This window comes from Anabrus simplex, chromosome 2, assembly GCF_040414725.1.
Source record: "Anabrus simplex isolate iqAnaSimp1 chromosome 2, ASM4041472v1, whole genome shotgun sequence".
Classification (NCBI taxonomy): Eukaryota; Metazoa; Arthropoda; class Insecta; order Orthoptera; family Tettigoniidae; genus Anabrus; species Anabrus simplex.
Window position 1 is genome coordinate 1,048,307,265 of NC_090266.1, and position 15,586 is coordinate 1,048,322,850.

General features: G+C 39.2%; 1 protein-coding gene across 1 annotated transcript in view; it reads right to left on the minus strand.

Moving 5' to 3' along the window:
• disp (dispatched) overlaps positions 1-15,586 on the minus strand; it is a 185,510-nt gene that overhangs the window by 70,507 nt on the left and 99,417 nt on the right. Inside the window, exon 10 of the mRNA XM_067140121.2 lies at positions 2,740-2,934. Within this exon, the coding sequence (XP_066996222.2) occupies positions 2,740-2,934 (195 nt within the window). The remainder of the gene's footprint in view (positions 1-2,739; positions 2,935-15,586) is intronic.

Below are 15,586 nucleotides of genomic sequence, written 5' to 3' on the forward strand. Positions count from 1 at the left end.
CATGTTAATTTTTGTGCTTTAGCTACTCTATTTGTTCTTGTTTGGATTGAGATTTTTTTCATTTAGGTCATGTGTTATTACTTCTCCAAGATATTTAAATTGAGTTACTATTTTGATTTTATTACCATTTATGGTAACTTCTTTCAGTTGTGTTGCTTTTTGGGGCATAATTTCTGTTTTTTCAAGTTATATTTTGAAGCCAATTTTATTTGCAATGTTTTGGAGTTCTGATATCTGGGTTTTTGTTTCTTTTATGTCAACTGCTAGTAATGCTAAATCGTCGGCGAAACCCAGGCAATTTGTTTTGATTTTTCGTCCAATCTTTATTTTTGGGGGGCATTTCCTAAACCATTCCCTCATTACCATTTCTAGAGCATAATTAAATAATAGTGGTGAGAGCCCATCTCCCTGCCATAATCCAGTTTTAATTTCAAACGACTCTAATATTTCACCCCTAAACTTCACATTTTTTTGCTAGTTGCTTTAAGTTGCACCGACACAGATTGGTCTTATGGCGATGATGGGATAGGAAAGACCTAGGAGTGGGAAGGAAGCGGCCGTGGCCTTAATTAAGGTACAGCCCCAGCATTTTCCTGGTGTGAAAATGGGAAACCACGGAAAACCATCTTCAGGGCTGCCGACAGTGGGATTCGAATCCACTATCTCCTGGATCCAAGCTCACAGCCGCATGCCCCTGACCGCACGGCCAACTCACCCGGTAATCTTCACTTTTCATTTGGTGTTAGTGAGAGTCAATTTTATCACGTTTATTAATCTGGGGTGTAGTCCAAGGTGTCTTAAAATTTTAAACATAGATTCTCTATGGATGCAATCATAAGCTCTCCTGAAATCTACAAATGTTATCACCATATCTCTGTTTCTTCTCCTGTTATAGTCCATTATCAATTTAAGACTCACAATCTGATCAGGTCAGCTCCTCCATGGTCTGAAACCTCCTTGATATTCTCCTAGTAAACTTATCCTATTAAGGATGATTATTGAAAATATTTTGTATGTTATGTCTAGGAGCGAGATTCCCCTGTAGTTAATACGGTCAGTTTTGTCTCCTTTTTTTGTGCAGTGGGTGAATAAGGGCTGTTGTCCAGTGTTCTGGCAGTTCTTCTTTAATCCAGATAGAGACAAGTTGCTGATGGAGGGCAACTTTTGCTGATCTTCCTGCATATTTCCAGATTTCTGCAAAGGTCTGATCTTCTCCTGGCACTTTGTAGTTTTTTAATTTATTCAGTGCTTGGTAGACTTCCTTTATTGTGGGAGGATTGATGTTCTCTGGTGGTGTTTTTATTGGGGTGTTGGTGTCCAAATGAAGGAGTTCTTTAGGTTCCACACATTTTGGAGCTTGTTGAAATATTTAGCCAGAATTTCTGCATTGTCTTTATTGTTATGAGCCAGGCTTTCCATTTTCATCCTTCATCAGTAGGATCGGGGGTTCATATTTTCGGAGCTGTTTCCTGAAGGTTTTGTAATAGTCCCCCGAGCTGAGTTTTATTGAATTCTTCTTCAATTAATTGCAGTGTGTCCTTATGATGTTGTCTTTTTATTCTTCTTAAGACTTGGGAAGTTTCTTTTCTCTGTTTTACTAGATTTTCGTAGGATATTTCTGATTCTTGGGACTGATGTAATAGCCATGCCTGATGTCTTTTCTCCACTCTTTCATCACATTCGCAGTTCCACCATTGGTGTTTTTACGTGGTTTAATTGGAGCCAGGTCTTCTGCAATTTGTTTAAGGTTGTGTAATAATTTTTTCTGTTTATCTGTGATTTTTAGTTTTTCAGTTGCTTTTTTGGTGATTTTCATTGTTGATTAGCTGGGTAGGATCTATTTTTCTTTCAGTTTTAAGGGCTTGCTTTTGTTGTCTCCTCTGGGGAGTGAGTTAAATTATAATTTTAACTATGTAGTGATCTGAACCTGTGTCTATTTCTCGGAGGACTTTGATGTTATGGATCTCTTTCTGGTGGTATTTGTCCATGCAGATGTGATCCAGTTGCCATTCTCCTTTAGTGTAGTCAGGGCGTTTCCCTGTTTTGAGTTTTTGAGGTTTTCTCTTAAAACATGTAAATTTTGAGATTAAGTTAAGGTTTCTACACGGGTCAACTAGTCTCTCTCCATTTTTATTTGTTTTCTTGTGTGCTGGCCATTTTCTCTTGATGTCTTTTTTTTGCTAGGGGCTTTACGTCGCACCGACACAGATAGGTCTTATGGCGACGATGGGATAGGAAAGGCCTAGGAGTTGGAAGGAAGCGGCCGTGGCCTTAATTAAGGTACAGCCCCAGCATTTGCCTGGTGTGAAAATGGGAAACCACGGAAAACCATCTTCAGGGCTGCCGATAGTGGGATTCGAACCTACTATCTCCCGGATGCAAGCTCACAGCCGCGCGCCTCTACGCGCACGGCCAACTCGCCCGGTCCTCTTGATGTCATGGTATTTATTATCTTTAAATATGAATATAGTTTAATTTTTAATGCAGGCATATTATACTTAGATAAGATGTCACTCATTTGAATTTTGTATTGCAATAAATCAATACTGTGAAGTGTATTGTAATATTCAGAAATATGTGATATTATTCAAGTTCGCAAACATGACGTACTGAAGTAGAATTCAACACAGCTCTTACTTAAAAATAGGTGTACAAAATTGCCTTAAAATTCAATCCATATGACAGTGGAGCTCTGTATGTTATAGTGCCAGTAACTCAACTACTTCCTAGTATACTCACATTTGGTGGTATGAATGATATATCAAGAAGGTAGTACATGATGTTATAAACAGCATTATACTGACTACATTGTGGTGGTATCTGTTGACACAAGAAATCATTTCCGTTCTTCGGGCAGTCTGGAATTAACTGGAGATTGTGGAAGTAAGAGGCACATTCCTTCAGAAGAATTTTAGTGGAAGTGACATCATCTTTCTGTCAGAAAAAAAAAGAACATTGTGAGGATAATATTATTAACAGCAAACATTGCAGGAAAAGATACAGAGAGATGCCAAATATGATGTACAGCAGCACGGGCATAACAAATGTGATATGGGCCCATCTGCAGCAATAAAAATTTGGGCACCCTCAAATAAAACATAAAACCTATGAATAAATACTGTTCATTTAATTACTACAGGTAGAAGTAATGCAATATATTGCCATGCTATATAAATAAAAATATTATTAAAATTAATGTTCAATACATTTTATTTGTGGAATGGGTTATTGCAGTCATGTCCTAGTTTGTGAACCATAGGTGAAGGCTTAGTGGACTAGTAAGTGGTCCTGAGAGTCGGGATACCAGTTCCAATAGAATAAGAGTGGGGAACTTGGACATATTCTGAGTCATGGTCCACCTAGTGCCCAGGCAGCTAGGACTATACAATTCACTGGTAGTCCCTAATACGTTAGAGGAGAGGTTCTCACTGGGACTATGTGTAAGCAGGATGTTATCCTGCTTCACACAATTTTTACTGAGCACACTCAGCACGTTTTAAACAAGCCTTGGACCTATGGGAGTAATGGAATTCAACTTCCATTTGAGAGGTCGGACTGCTTGGAAAGAACTTGGTGAACTAAATGGAATTTAATGGGGAGCTATCAATATCAATGGAGCTTATGGAAGAAAGAAAATAGAACTGGCTTAGTCAGCGAAGAGGATGTGTTATGAGTTAATGATATTTGGGTGCAGGAAGATAATGAGGAAGAGACAGGAAATTATAACATGTTCTTGACAGTTGCAAAAAAGGGAAGGACAGAGTGTGGGGTAGGACTGTCCATCCGGAATACTATTGCATGCAACATAGTTTCTGTTAAGTACATAAATGAGCGAATGATGTGGGTAGATTTAGAAGTTGGAGGAATTAGTACCAAAAGTTATTTCAGTGTATTCACCATGTGAAGGTGCAATTAAGGATAAAGTTGACAAATTTTATGAAACACTGAGTGACATCACAGTCCAGGTCAACGGCAATCACAGGATAGTGCTAACTGGCGATTTCAATGCGAGAGTTAGAAATAGAGCTGAAGGATATGAGAAGGTGATGGGTAAATATGAGGAAGATATGGAAGTTCAGAAGTCCAGTAAACATTTCCCATTCCTTATAGCTTCCATTATCTTCCCCACTTTTTCCCATCACATTCTCATATCCTTCAGCTCCAATTCCAACTCTCCATTGAAATCGCTCATCAGCACTACCTTATCCTTGTTCTTGACCCTGACTACGATGTCACTTAGTGTTTAATAAAAGTGGTCAACTTCATACTCATCTGTTGAGCCTCCGTGGCTCAGGCGGCGGTGCGCCGGCCTCTCACCACTGGGTTCCATGGTTCAATCCCGGTCACTCCATGCGAGATTTGTGCTGGACAAAGCGGAGGCGGGACAGGTTTTTCTCCGGGTACTCCAGTTTTCCCTGTCATATTTCATTCCAGCAACACTCTCCAATATCATTTCATTCCATCTGTCATTCATTAATCATTGGCCCAGTGGAGTGCAAGAGGCTTCGACAGCCGGCACAATTCCTATCCTCGCCGCTAGATGGGGGCGTCATTCATTCCATTCCTGACCCAGTCGAATGACTGGAGACAGGCTGTGGATTTTCATTTTCTTTCATCCTCATCTGCACCTTCACAGGGTGAACAGACAGAGATAATTCTGTTCCTAATTCCTCCAACTTCTAAATCTACCCACATCATTGCCTCATTTATGTGCCTAACGGAAACTGTGTTGCATGCAATAGTATTCCTGGTGAACTCAGTCCTACCCCACACTCTGCCCTTCCCATTTTAACACCTGTTAAGTACACTTTATAATCTGCTATCTCTTCCTCATTATCTCCCCTCACCCGAATATCATTAACTCCTAAAACATCCAGCATCCTCTTTGCTGACACTGCCACTTTTACTTTCTTTCTTCAATAAGCCCCATTAATACTGATTGCTCCTCATTGAATTCTACTTAGTTGGCCAATTTGTTTCCAAGGAGTCCCTTGTCTATCAAATGGAAGCGGGACTCCATTACACCCATAGGTCCGAGGCTTTCTTAAAAACATTCAGAGCTTGGTAAATTTTGTAATGCAGGGTGCTACGCTGCTTACACATACTCCAGTGAGAACCTCCTCTAAAAGTTTAGGGACCATGGTGGATCGTGTAGTCCTAGCTGGCTGAGCACACGTAGGGCCATGACTACAAATATATACGAGATGCCCTCTCTTATTCCATTGCAACTATTATCCCGACTCTCAGGACCTCTTACTAGGCCACACTGCCATTGCCTACGGTTCATGAACTAGTACACGACTACAGTACCTCACACTATGAACCATTAAACAAATTATATTATTATTATTATTATTTCTGGGATGAGTAGCTTGGACAGTAGAGCACTGGCCTTCTGAGCCCAACTTGGCAGATTCAATTCTGGCTCAATCTAGTTGTACTTGAAGGTGCTAAAATGCGTCGACCTCACGTCAGTAAATTTAATGGTGTAATAAAATAACTCCTGTGGGACAAAATTCTGGCCCCTCGGTGTCTTTGTAAACTGTAAAAGTAGTTAGTGGGATGTAAAAATCAATAACATTATTATTATTATTATTATTATTATTATTATTATTATTATTATTATTATTATTATTATTATTATTATTATTATTAAAGTTAAAGTTGTGTGGCACATAGAAGCAGAAATAGAATTAAATTGAGAATGAATTAATACACAGCACAGAAGGAAACAGTTAACATAACAACATTGATTTTCATGGCTGGCATCACATTCATAAGATCGTTGCCATAAGGCCTATCTGTGTCAGTGCGACGTAAAGCCAAAAAAAAAATCATAAGAGAAGATTTCGGGGCGTATATACTGTGGTCTGCAGGCAGAAGAGACAGCAGAACCTTGAAAATGTTTTCAGTGCATTGTGAGAGCCTCAAACCCCACAAGACCACAGCATAGAAATATGGAAACTTTCTCTTATCAGATGTGAAAGTCATTTTTCCATTAGTTCTGCATGTGGAATATACAGTCATGAGAAAAAAAAAAAGTGCCATGAAGGAGCCATCATAGGGGCGTATAAGTGGGTTCAGGCACAGGGCAGGGTCACATAAAGATAACATCAAAATGTTGTACCACAACAAATATTAATTAAAGGGTAACAAACACTTGCAAGATGCACTTAGTACAGTGTTGGACCACCTGGAGCATGGAGACTGGCGATATGGTTGGGCAAAGAGGCACACAAACATTGGATGTCCTCCTGAGGAAGATCCTGCCACAGTTGGTGCAACTGATTCTCCAAATCTGGTGAGGTTGCCATCCAATCTCGTCCCAAACTTTCTCAAAATCTGGAGATCTTGCTAGCCAAGTAAGCGTGTTGATATCATGAAGGAAGGCAAGAGATACCTGTGCTGTGTGAGGAGAGGCATTATCCTGTTGGAAGAAGGGGGCTGTCGAGCTGCACCATGAAGGGAAGCACACATGGTCAAAGCCTTCTTTGAATGTACTGCCACGCCATCAGGGTTACTTCAGTCACCACCAATGGCGAGCGGAAATTGTAGGAAATGGCATGTCACTCCATGGCACCTCTTGTTTAGGCAGTGTGACCATAGAGTAAGTAAAATACCCACTAGAGGAAGCATTGGTGCTGTAGTCGCATGCGAAGTTGAGCGAGCATATTACTTGGCAAATGCTGGATTGTTTGGCACTGCCACTATTGGAGCATCCCAATAAATTGAAGTACAGTCAAACCTCGATATCTCGAACCTCCATTACTCAAATTTTCAGTATCTCAAAGTAACGTAAGTTTCCCGGCCGTTTGTTCTATTCTTCACATGTATTTATTACTCAAAATTCGGTAACACGAATTTCTCGATTTATCGAAGCAATCATTTGATTGATTGATTGATTGATTGATTGATTTATTGATAAATAGGGTTCCAGAGAGCAAGAGCTCTGTCAAGAGGAACAATACATAGATAATCAACAATGGCGGATTAACACATAAGGTCTAAACGTGAAAGAGTAATTATAGTGGTTTTACATATACTTCAAGTATCACAATTTACCTAATGGATAGGATTATATTAAATGGATTATTATAAGAGTAACAATACAGGAAGAACAACTTTTTGACTTTTAAGATTTGGAAATGGAAATATCAGAGAAATAACTGGTACACATTTATAGTGCCTAACAGGTATTTCTTAAGCTTATTACGAAATGGCACAGTTTTAGAGATGATTGCTATGTTGTCAGGAATGCTGTTATATTCAGATATTAGTAAGTGTTGCACTCCCTTAGTGCCAAACCTTGTTGTATAATTTTGATGAACATGCAATTTTTTTTTTTGCCTTGTCTTATATGAATGTATATAAGCTAGTAAAAGCTAGTAAAACAGAGAAAAGAAGCTACCCAAGTCTTAAGAAAAATAAAAAGACAACATCATAAGGACACCCTGCAGTTAATTGAAGAACAGTTCAGTAAAACTAAATCAAGGGACTACTACAAAACCTTCAGAAAGCAGCTCCAAAAATATGAACCCCCGACCCTACTGATGAAGGATGAAGATGGTAAGCTGGCCCATAACAATAAAGACAATGCAGAAATTCTGGCTAAACATTTCAACAAGCTTTTAAATTGTGAGGAACCTACAGAACTCCTTCATTTGGACACCAACACCCCGATAAAAACATCACCAGAAAACATCAATCCCCCCACAATAAAGGAAGTCTACCAAGCTCTGAATAAATTAAAAAACTACAAAGCGCCAGGAGAAGATCAGACCTTTGCGGAAATCTGGAAATATGCAGGAACCTCAGCAAAAGTTGCCCTCCATCAACAACTTGTCTCTATTTGGATTAAAGAAGAACTACCAGAACACTGGACAACAGCCCTCATTCATCCTCTGCACAAAAAAGGGGACAAAACCGACCCTATTAACTACAGGGGAATCTCTCTCCTAGACATAACATACAAAATATTTTCAATAATCATCCTTAATAGGATAAGTTTACAACTTGAGGAAGAACTAGGAGAATATCAAGGAGGTTTCAGACCCTGGAGGAGCTGTCCTGATCAGATCATGAGTCTTAAGTTGATAATGGACTATAACAGGAGAAGAAACAGAGATATGGTGATAACATTTGTAGATTTCAAGAAAGCTTATGATTGCATCCATAGAGAATCTCTGTTTAAAATTTTAAGACACCTTGGACTACACCCCAAATTAATAAACATGATAAAATTGACTCTCACCAATACCAAGTCAAAAGTGAAGTTTAGGGGTGAAACATCAGAGACATTTGAAATTAAAACTGGACTACGGCAGGGAGATGGGCTCTCACCACTATTATTTAACTGTGCTCTAGAAATGGTAATGAGGGAATGGTTTAGAAAATGTCCCCCCAAAATAAAGATTGGCCGAAAAATCAAAACAAATTGCCTGGGTTTTGCTGACGATTTAGCATTACTAGCAGTGGACATAAAAGAAGCAAAAACCCAGATATCAGAACTTCAAAACATTGCAAATAAAATTGGCCTCAAAATATCATTTGAAAAAACAGAAATTATGCCCCAAAAACCAACACAGCTAAAAGAAGTCACCATAAATGGTAATAAAATCAAAATAGTAACTCAGTTTAAATATCTTGGAGAAGTCATAACACATAACTTGAATGAAAAAATCTCAATCCAAGTAAGAACAAATAGATTAGCTAAAGCACAAAAATTAACATGGGATATCTACAAAAAGAAATGTCTATCAATAAATACAAAAATAAAACACTACAACACAGTTATAAAACCGGAAGCTACATATGCAGCAGAAACACTCTTTTACCTGAATAAACAATCAAAGACTGACAGACTTCAGAAAATTGAAAGGAGGATTGGAAGAACCTGTATCAACAAAAAATATCAGAAAGATGGACAGTGGCGGTTAATACCTAACAAAGTCGTGTACAAAGAGCTAGAACCCATTACAGATACTATGCGTAAGAGGAGACTGGGATTCTTTGGACATATCATGAGGATGCAGGACTCGAGACTTCTGAAACAACTAGTACAACACAATCTCGTCTCAAAAAATACCACAACAGGATGTAAATGGATCAGAGAAGTAAGAGAGGATCTGAAGGAAATAGGCCTTACAACAGAAGACACCAAAAATAAGATAAAATTGAATACAAAACTCAAGAATACAAACCTCCGCTTTACCCTTACACAAAACAAACCAACAACACGCACATTTTCAACTGAGGAAAGGGCACGAAGATCGGAGCGTCTGAAGAAGTACTGGGAGGACCGCAAAGCCCGAACAATCCCTTCAAAGAGACCTGAACGACGGACTGACTAAAGTGATCCTATGTGGTCATAAAAGAAGAAGAAGAAGAAGAAGAATGGATGTCAGTGACTTTAGGAAATTCAGAGTTGGTGAACATTTTATTATGCAAGACTTTATGGATAAGAAGTGATGCATTTAATGAGATTAATTTCTTAAGAGGTAATATATTTGTTTCAGCGTACATTTTATCTGTAACTCGAATTTTGTGCAACATTAACTGTCCAACACAGCATTTGTGGTTTGTGAGGAACGGTTAACAAGTAAAGAAAGGGTTACAGTGATGCTGGGAGGTAATATGACGGGAATTGAAAAACTGAAACTTTTAGTGATTGGAAAACCGGCGAAACCTCACTGTTTCTCGGATGTGAATTAATTACCGGTCACATACAAAAGCAACCCCCAAAGTTGCGGATGACAAGTTCCATTTATGAATATCGACTGCATGGTATTGACAAGAAGTTTCAGCGTGAAGGGAGGAACGGTTACCAGTAACAAACAGAAGAGACTAACGGATTTTTTCCAAAGGTGTTAACGGAGGTATGTTTCTTGTTTCACTACTGTATGTACTGTATCCTGTCTGATAAAAAGTTACTATAATAAGTGTAATAATTAAGGTGATGCTGTAAAACAGAGTTTGTTTGTATATTTTTAAATACTGTTAAAAATAATGTATTGAGCATAAGATACAGTACATACGGTTCAAATATGTGCTATACATGCTCCAAAATGGTATTCCCTATATCTCGAAATTTCAATAACTCGAAATAAAATTTTTTTTTTTTTTTTGCTAGTTGTTTTACGTCGCACCGACACAGATAGGTCTTATGGCGACGGAAATAAAATTTAGCTCCCGAGGTGATTTGAGATAAATATCAAGGTTCCATTGTATATCCTTCTCTGAAGGAAAATGTCAGTCTCCTATGCAGCTTATGGCTGCACAGAGGGGTTCATAAAGGGCAATGGCATATCATTTCACAGCTATTTCTTTGAAATTCATTTTCATGCATATAAAATAATATTTTGCAAGACACTTATTGCCATGTGGATTGGCCTACATGTGCTGATTTTGTGGTTTTTGCCCTGTCAGCATGAATGAGATTCTTTGGACATTACCTTGAAAAATTAAATTAATATTTTAGGAAATATAAGGGATGACATTTTTCTTTCACTGAACGGCCATGCCGCTGAAAGCGAACATCCAGAAAATCATGGCATCAGGTTGATCAAGCTGACTGAAAAAGAGTATATGAATATCGGTCTACGTATGCATCGTGTTCGCAGGTCATACATGCATGATCCCAATGTTAGAAGAAGGCTAAAAAAGACAATTTTGTTTTGTAACAACTGGCACTCTTAATTATAATCAGAAGGTAATGTTTCTTACAGTACTGATTATATTGATGGGTATAATGCAATTGGTTCCTCATGGTCATGATTAAGTCTTTAAAGATTAACCTGATGGATTTCTTTTCCTTTCTTGTAATGCCATTGATGTGTATGATACCGAGCAAGTGGCTGCAGAACTTGGGTCATGTAGCTGTCAGCTTGCACTGGAGGGTACAGTAGTGGGTTTAAACTCCACTATGGGCAGTCCTGAAGATGGTTTTCTGTGGTTTCCCCCATTTTCACACCAGACAAAAGCTCAGGCTGTGCCTTAATTAAAGCCACAGTTGTTTCCTTCCCATTCCTAGTCTTATCCTGTCCCATTGTCGCCATAAGACTACTAGTAAAAGCTATTGAATATATTTTATGTCTATTTACTTCCCCTTTATACAATGCATGTAGAAGTCCCCATTCATACCTTACCAGATATTATAATTTAGAGTCTAGATGTGCAACACCATGTGAACATCTGAGTCCTTTACTTTCATAAATGTTATTATTCCCTTAAATGACATATAGGACTACATACAAGTGCTATAAATTATTGACCAAGCAAGTTGGCTGTGCAGTTAATGTCGCGCAGCTGTGAGCTTGCATTCGGCAGATAGTGGGCTTGAACCCTACTATCGGCACCCCTGAAGATGGTTTTACCGTGGTTTCCCACCTTCACATCAGACAAATGCTGGGGCTGTATCTTAATTAAGGCCACTGCCGCCTCCTTCCCACTCCTAGCACTTTCCCATCCCATCATCGCCATAAGACTTATCTGTGTCGGTGCGATGTAAAGCAAAGTGTATTAAAGAATATATACAATGTAAATATTTTTTCAGTTCTCTTCAATCATATAATTTACCACTCTCACTTTCCATTAAAGGAAGTCATTTTACAACATAAAATCTTACAATAAATCAAAGCGCCTTCTACTTTGTGTCTGCTTTGCCCCAAAACCTTACAAACACTTTTAGGCCTAAAAACTTGCTCATCCGCTTAGTACGAGAGAGAATGTTTTCGGTCGTTGGGCAGAATTATGCCAAAGTCTTGGTTATTCACACAAAAGAGAGTGAAATATAGGTACCCCCATTCTAAAAGTATGTTGTTAGAAGATTTAACATAAACAACAAATTAATTTTGTTTACTTAACAACAATTGAAAACCATCTTCTTTTATCACGCATTTCTCCTGTATTTATGCCTTTTGTGCTTTCTTTCTACTGGACAAAAGCATTGCAATTATACTGTAGTGTCTGAGAATGTTTACATGTAAGAATTTAAAACCATATCAATATCCACACTGTTTTAACCCTTAGCACTCACGCGGCGGGCCATGCCCGACAACGAGAATATCCCACATAGGTCCTATGTCGGGCAATGCCCGACATGACATTCTTCCCTATATAACTCCTTTGTTGTGTTATGCGTGCGTGAATTACAGGTACAGTAAGGTACTGCAAACTTTCGACAAAAATTTGAAGCCATGTATAACTATAATCTCTTTGAAATCAGGCTTTGTGCACATTCTTTGCAGACCATGTGAGTTTGTAAACAAACGTTGCTTAGCAACATGGCATCGTTCGAGCAGCGTGAGAAAGAAATCTGTTTTTTTTTGCTATTTGCTTTACGTCGCACCGACACAGATATGTCTTATGGCGACGATGGGATAGGAAAGGCCTAGGAATTGGAAGGAAGCGGCCGTGGCCTTAATTAAGGTACAACCCCGACATTTGCCTGGTGTGAAAATGGGAAACCACGGAAAATCATATTCAGTGCTGCCGATAGTGGGGCTCGAACCCACTATTCTCCCGATTACTGGATACTGGCCGCACTTAAGCGACTGCAGCTATTGAGCTTGGTGAGAAAGAAACCGCCAGACTTTTAGGTGAAAGTGATTTCAGCGATAGGGGAGTGATTTTCAATTAAATGGTGAGAAAGATATTGCGGAATGAGATTGCGCTGGTGAGTTGAGTGATAAAAATCCTGATAATGAGAAAATTATGCTGAATGTCAATGCTGGTACCTCTTCTGATGGATGGAGGAAATACCGCGACACTGACTTGGATTTCAAAAGCTCATTCACAAGTACGTCAGGTTATAAACAACCGCATGGTTGAATGAACTTGACATTTTCCAATTATTACTTTTGACTGACGAGTTATTGTTGGAAATTGTGCGTCAGACTAACCGTTATGCTAGCGTAAACATTCAAAAGGTTACGCCCCTCACACGTGAGTCTATTAGGGAGTCGTTGATAGATGTTACTTTTCCTGAATTCAAAGCATTTTTAGGCGTAATCCTAAATATGGCAATGAACAGTAAGCCTAAATTACGATGCGAGAGTGGTTTTTCAGCAATACCTGCAGAAAAAAGCCTGGATTACATCCCGGCGAGTGTTTTGGGAAGTTTCACACAACGCACTATTACAGACAAAAAGTGACTGTCTGAGATAATTTTAGGTTTGAAAATGCTGAAAATTTCACCTGAATACTGTATTGTACTTGTATTATATTTATTTTGTGTTTGCTTTAGCCGATTTTTATAAATATGCTGTCAATGTGTATGTGCTCTCTGTTATCCCTCTGCAAGCAGATTCTTAAATGGAGCTGGAGAGACAGCAGTGTTCAGAAGAAAAAGAGGGCTAAGGGTTAAAAGTCCCTTTACGTTGATGTGTACAGCAGAGCGAGCTTTTTGCCAAACAGCTGAGATTTCAACATGCTCCGCTCACTACAGTGATTCTCTCACAGACATTGGTGCTAGTGTTTTATTTACTAACTCTCCGAGTGTGACCCTCTCCAACACAGCATATATCACTGTGAAGGCCAGGACATCTCCAGACTTCAATTTGGTAGTCGTCGTCTGTATCCAGATAGAACCGTGATTTGTCACCGAACACCACTCGCTACTAATCGGTATTTTGCCATGCTTCCCATTTCTAGCAGAAGTTCAAACGTGCTCGTCGATCCTCAGGTCATAATGGTCGACATTGTAAGGAATGTTGCAACAACAGCTCCTCCTCTGCTAGCCGCCTGATATGGTAATTCCTGGTGGACACAGGTGTATTCCCAGCAGCTGTGACATGTCTCTGGATTATGCACAGCAATACCCACAGAGTGCTTACAGCCTGTCACATGATAAAACAGTCCTCCCTACTGTTAGCCTGCCAGGGTCAACTCGAGCCTTTTCAATGTGTGCGTACCCTCAAGTTCCCACTGCATCCAACACCGATGCACACTGTAGTCAGAACGGTTCAAGTGGCAAGCGATGCACCAAATCGTTCAACCTGCCTCTCTTAAGGCCAGTCTCCACTAATTACAGTAGAAGTCTGTTATAGCGAGAATTCACAATATCGGAAAATTTACTTGCTTTAGCGGATTGTCGTTATATCCGATTGTTGTACAAAAGTCAGAAAACCCCCCATATGCATTAAAATCAGTATGATACGGCAATCAGTTTGTTCAAAACTTGCGTTTCCGCGGATGATATCCACACTACGGCTTACTTGCTTGTTATTTTTCGAAATCTGATACTACGTGAAAGTATATGTTGAATTTCATTCTGAAAAAATTAAAGTACCGTATTTCTCAGAATCCAAGACGAACCCCACTTTTCCCTTCAAACAATTTTAATCAGGTTCAAAAAGTGCTTTGTAAAATCAATTGAATGCCTATATTGTACAGTACACATTTTTAGACTATTTTTAGACGCCGAACACTGGCTTTCATTATGCCGCATTTTTTTGCGGCTGCACAATTATTCTTTATATCCATGGGTTTAATGTCCAATAACTTAAAATTGGTATCATAATACCGAAGAGAACCCGTTGAAAATTTGCCGGCAATACCTATTCCATGAGTCTCTACAATACAACGATCCACCAGGAAAATATTCTTGCTGTCTATAAAACTGTTACGGTACTTTTACTCAGTGTCAGATATAACTGGTTACCGCTATACGCAAGTCTCGCTTGCCAGGTTCGGCTAATTTCAGCGGCTAGTGATGTATAGGCTTATTCGCGGACGTTAAAGGTCAACGAACGAGTTTATTGCTCCACGGTATGGCCAATCCGCCCTTGCGTTTTTCGTGCACATACCGCACAATTTCATTTCGACTTCTTTAAAGCGTCCTTGTTGCGGACCACTGAATGCATTTTTTTTTACACTACACATTTTTAGCTATCTTTGTCTTCATGCCGACGCCAAATATTGGCTTTAGTTAGGCCTATGCCATATTTTCTTGCGGCTGCACAATTATTCTACATTTCCGAGTGTTTAATAACCATTAACTTAAAATTGGTATCATAACATCAATGAGAACCCGTTGAAAATTTTCCGGAAATACCTATTCCACGTATCTTTACAACTGTCCATCACGAAAATATTCCTGCTGTCTATAAAACTTAATTTTACTAAGAGTCAGGTACAGTAGATATGTTATAACTCTGCCACTGAGTAGCCGTGGCTTTCTAAGAATTAGAAGGCTCGCACGTTTTGATGCCATTCTGCAGATTTCAGAAACGTTATAGAGGCTAATAGAATGCCATTCTCTCTACACTCTTTCCCGAGATCCAGTGATGTTACATACAGGCAGTGTACAACCAACCGGTTGTCACAGCTAGCGATGTATAATACTGTAAAGAGGCGGTCGTTCATTGTCTACGAATTTCGTGTGCGCGAGAGCATGTGGGGGTGAAAAGAAGCAGCGTGGTTATCGCAGTAGTTGCCAGTGGTATTAGGCCGCGAATGCAAGACAACCCTTGATTTTTTGCATGAGATTCTGAGGCAAAAAGTCATCTTGGATTCGGAGAAATACGGTATCACTCCAGAGTTTTCTTCTTCAAATGGCGTCACCTAACCTAACAGTAGCCTATATGTG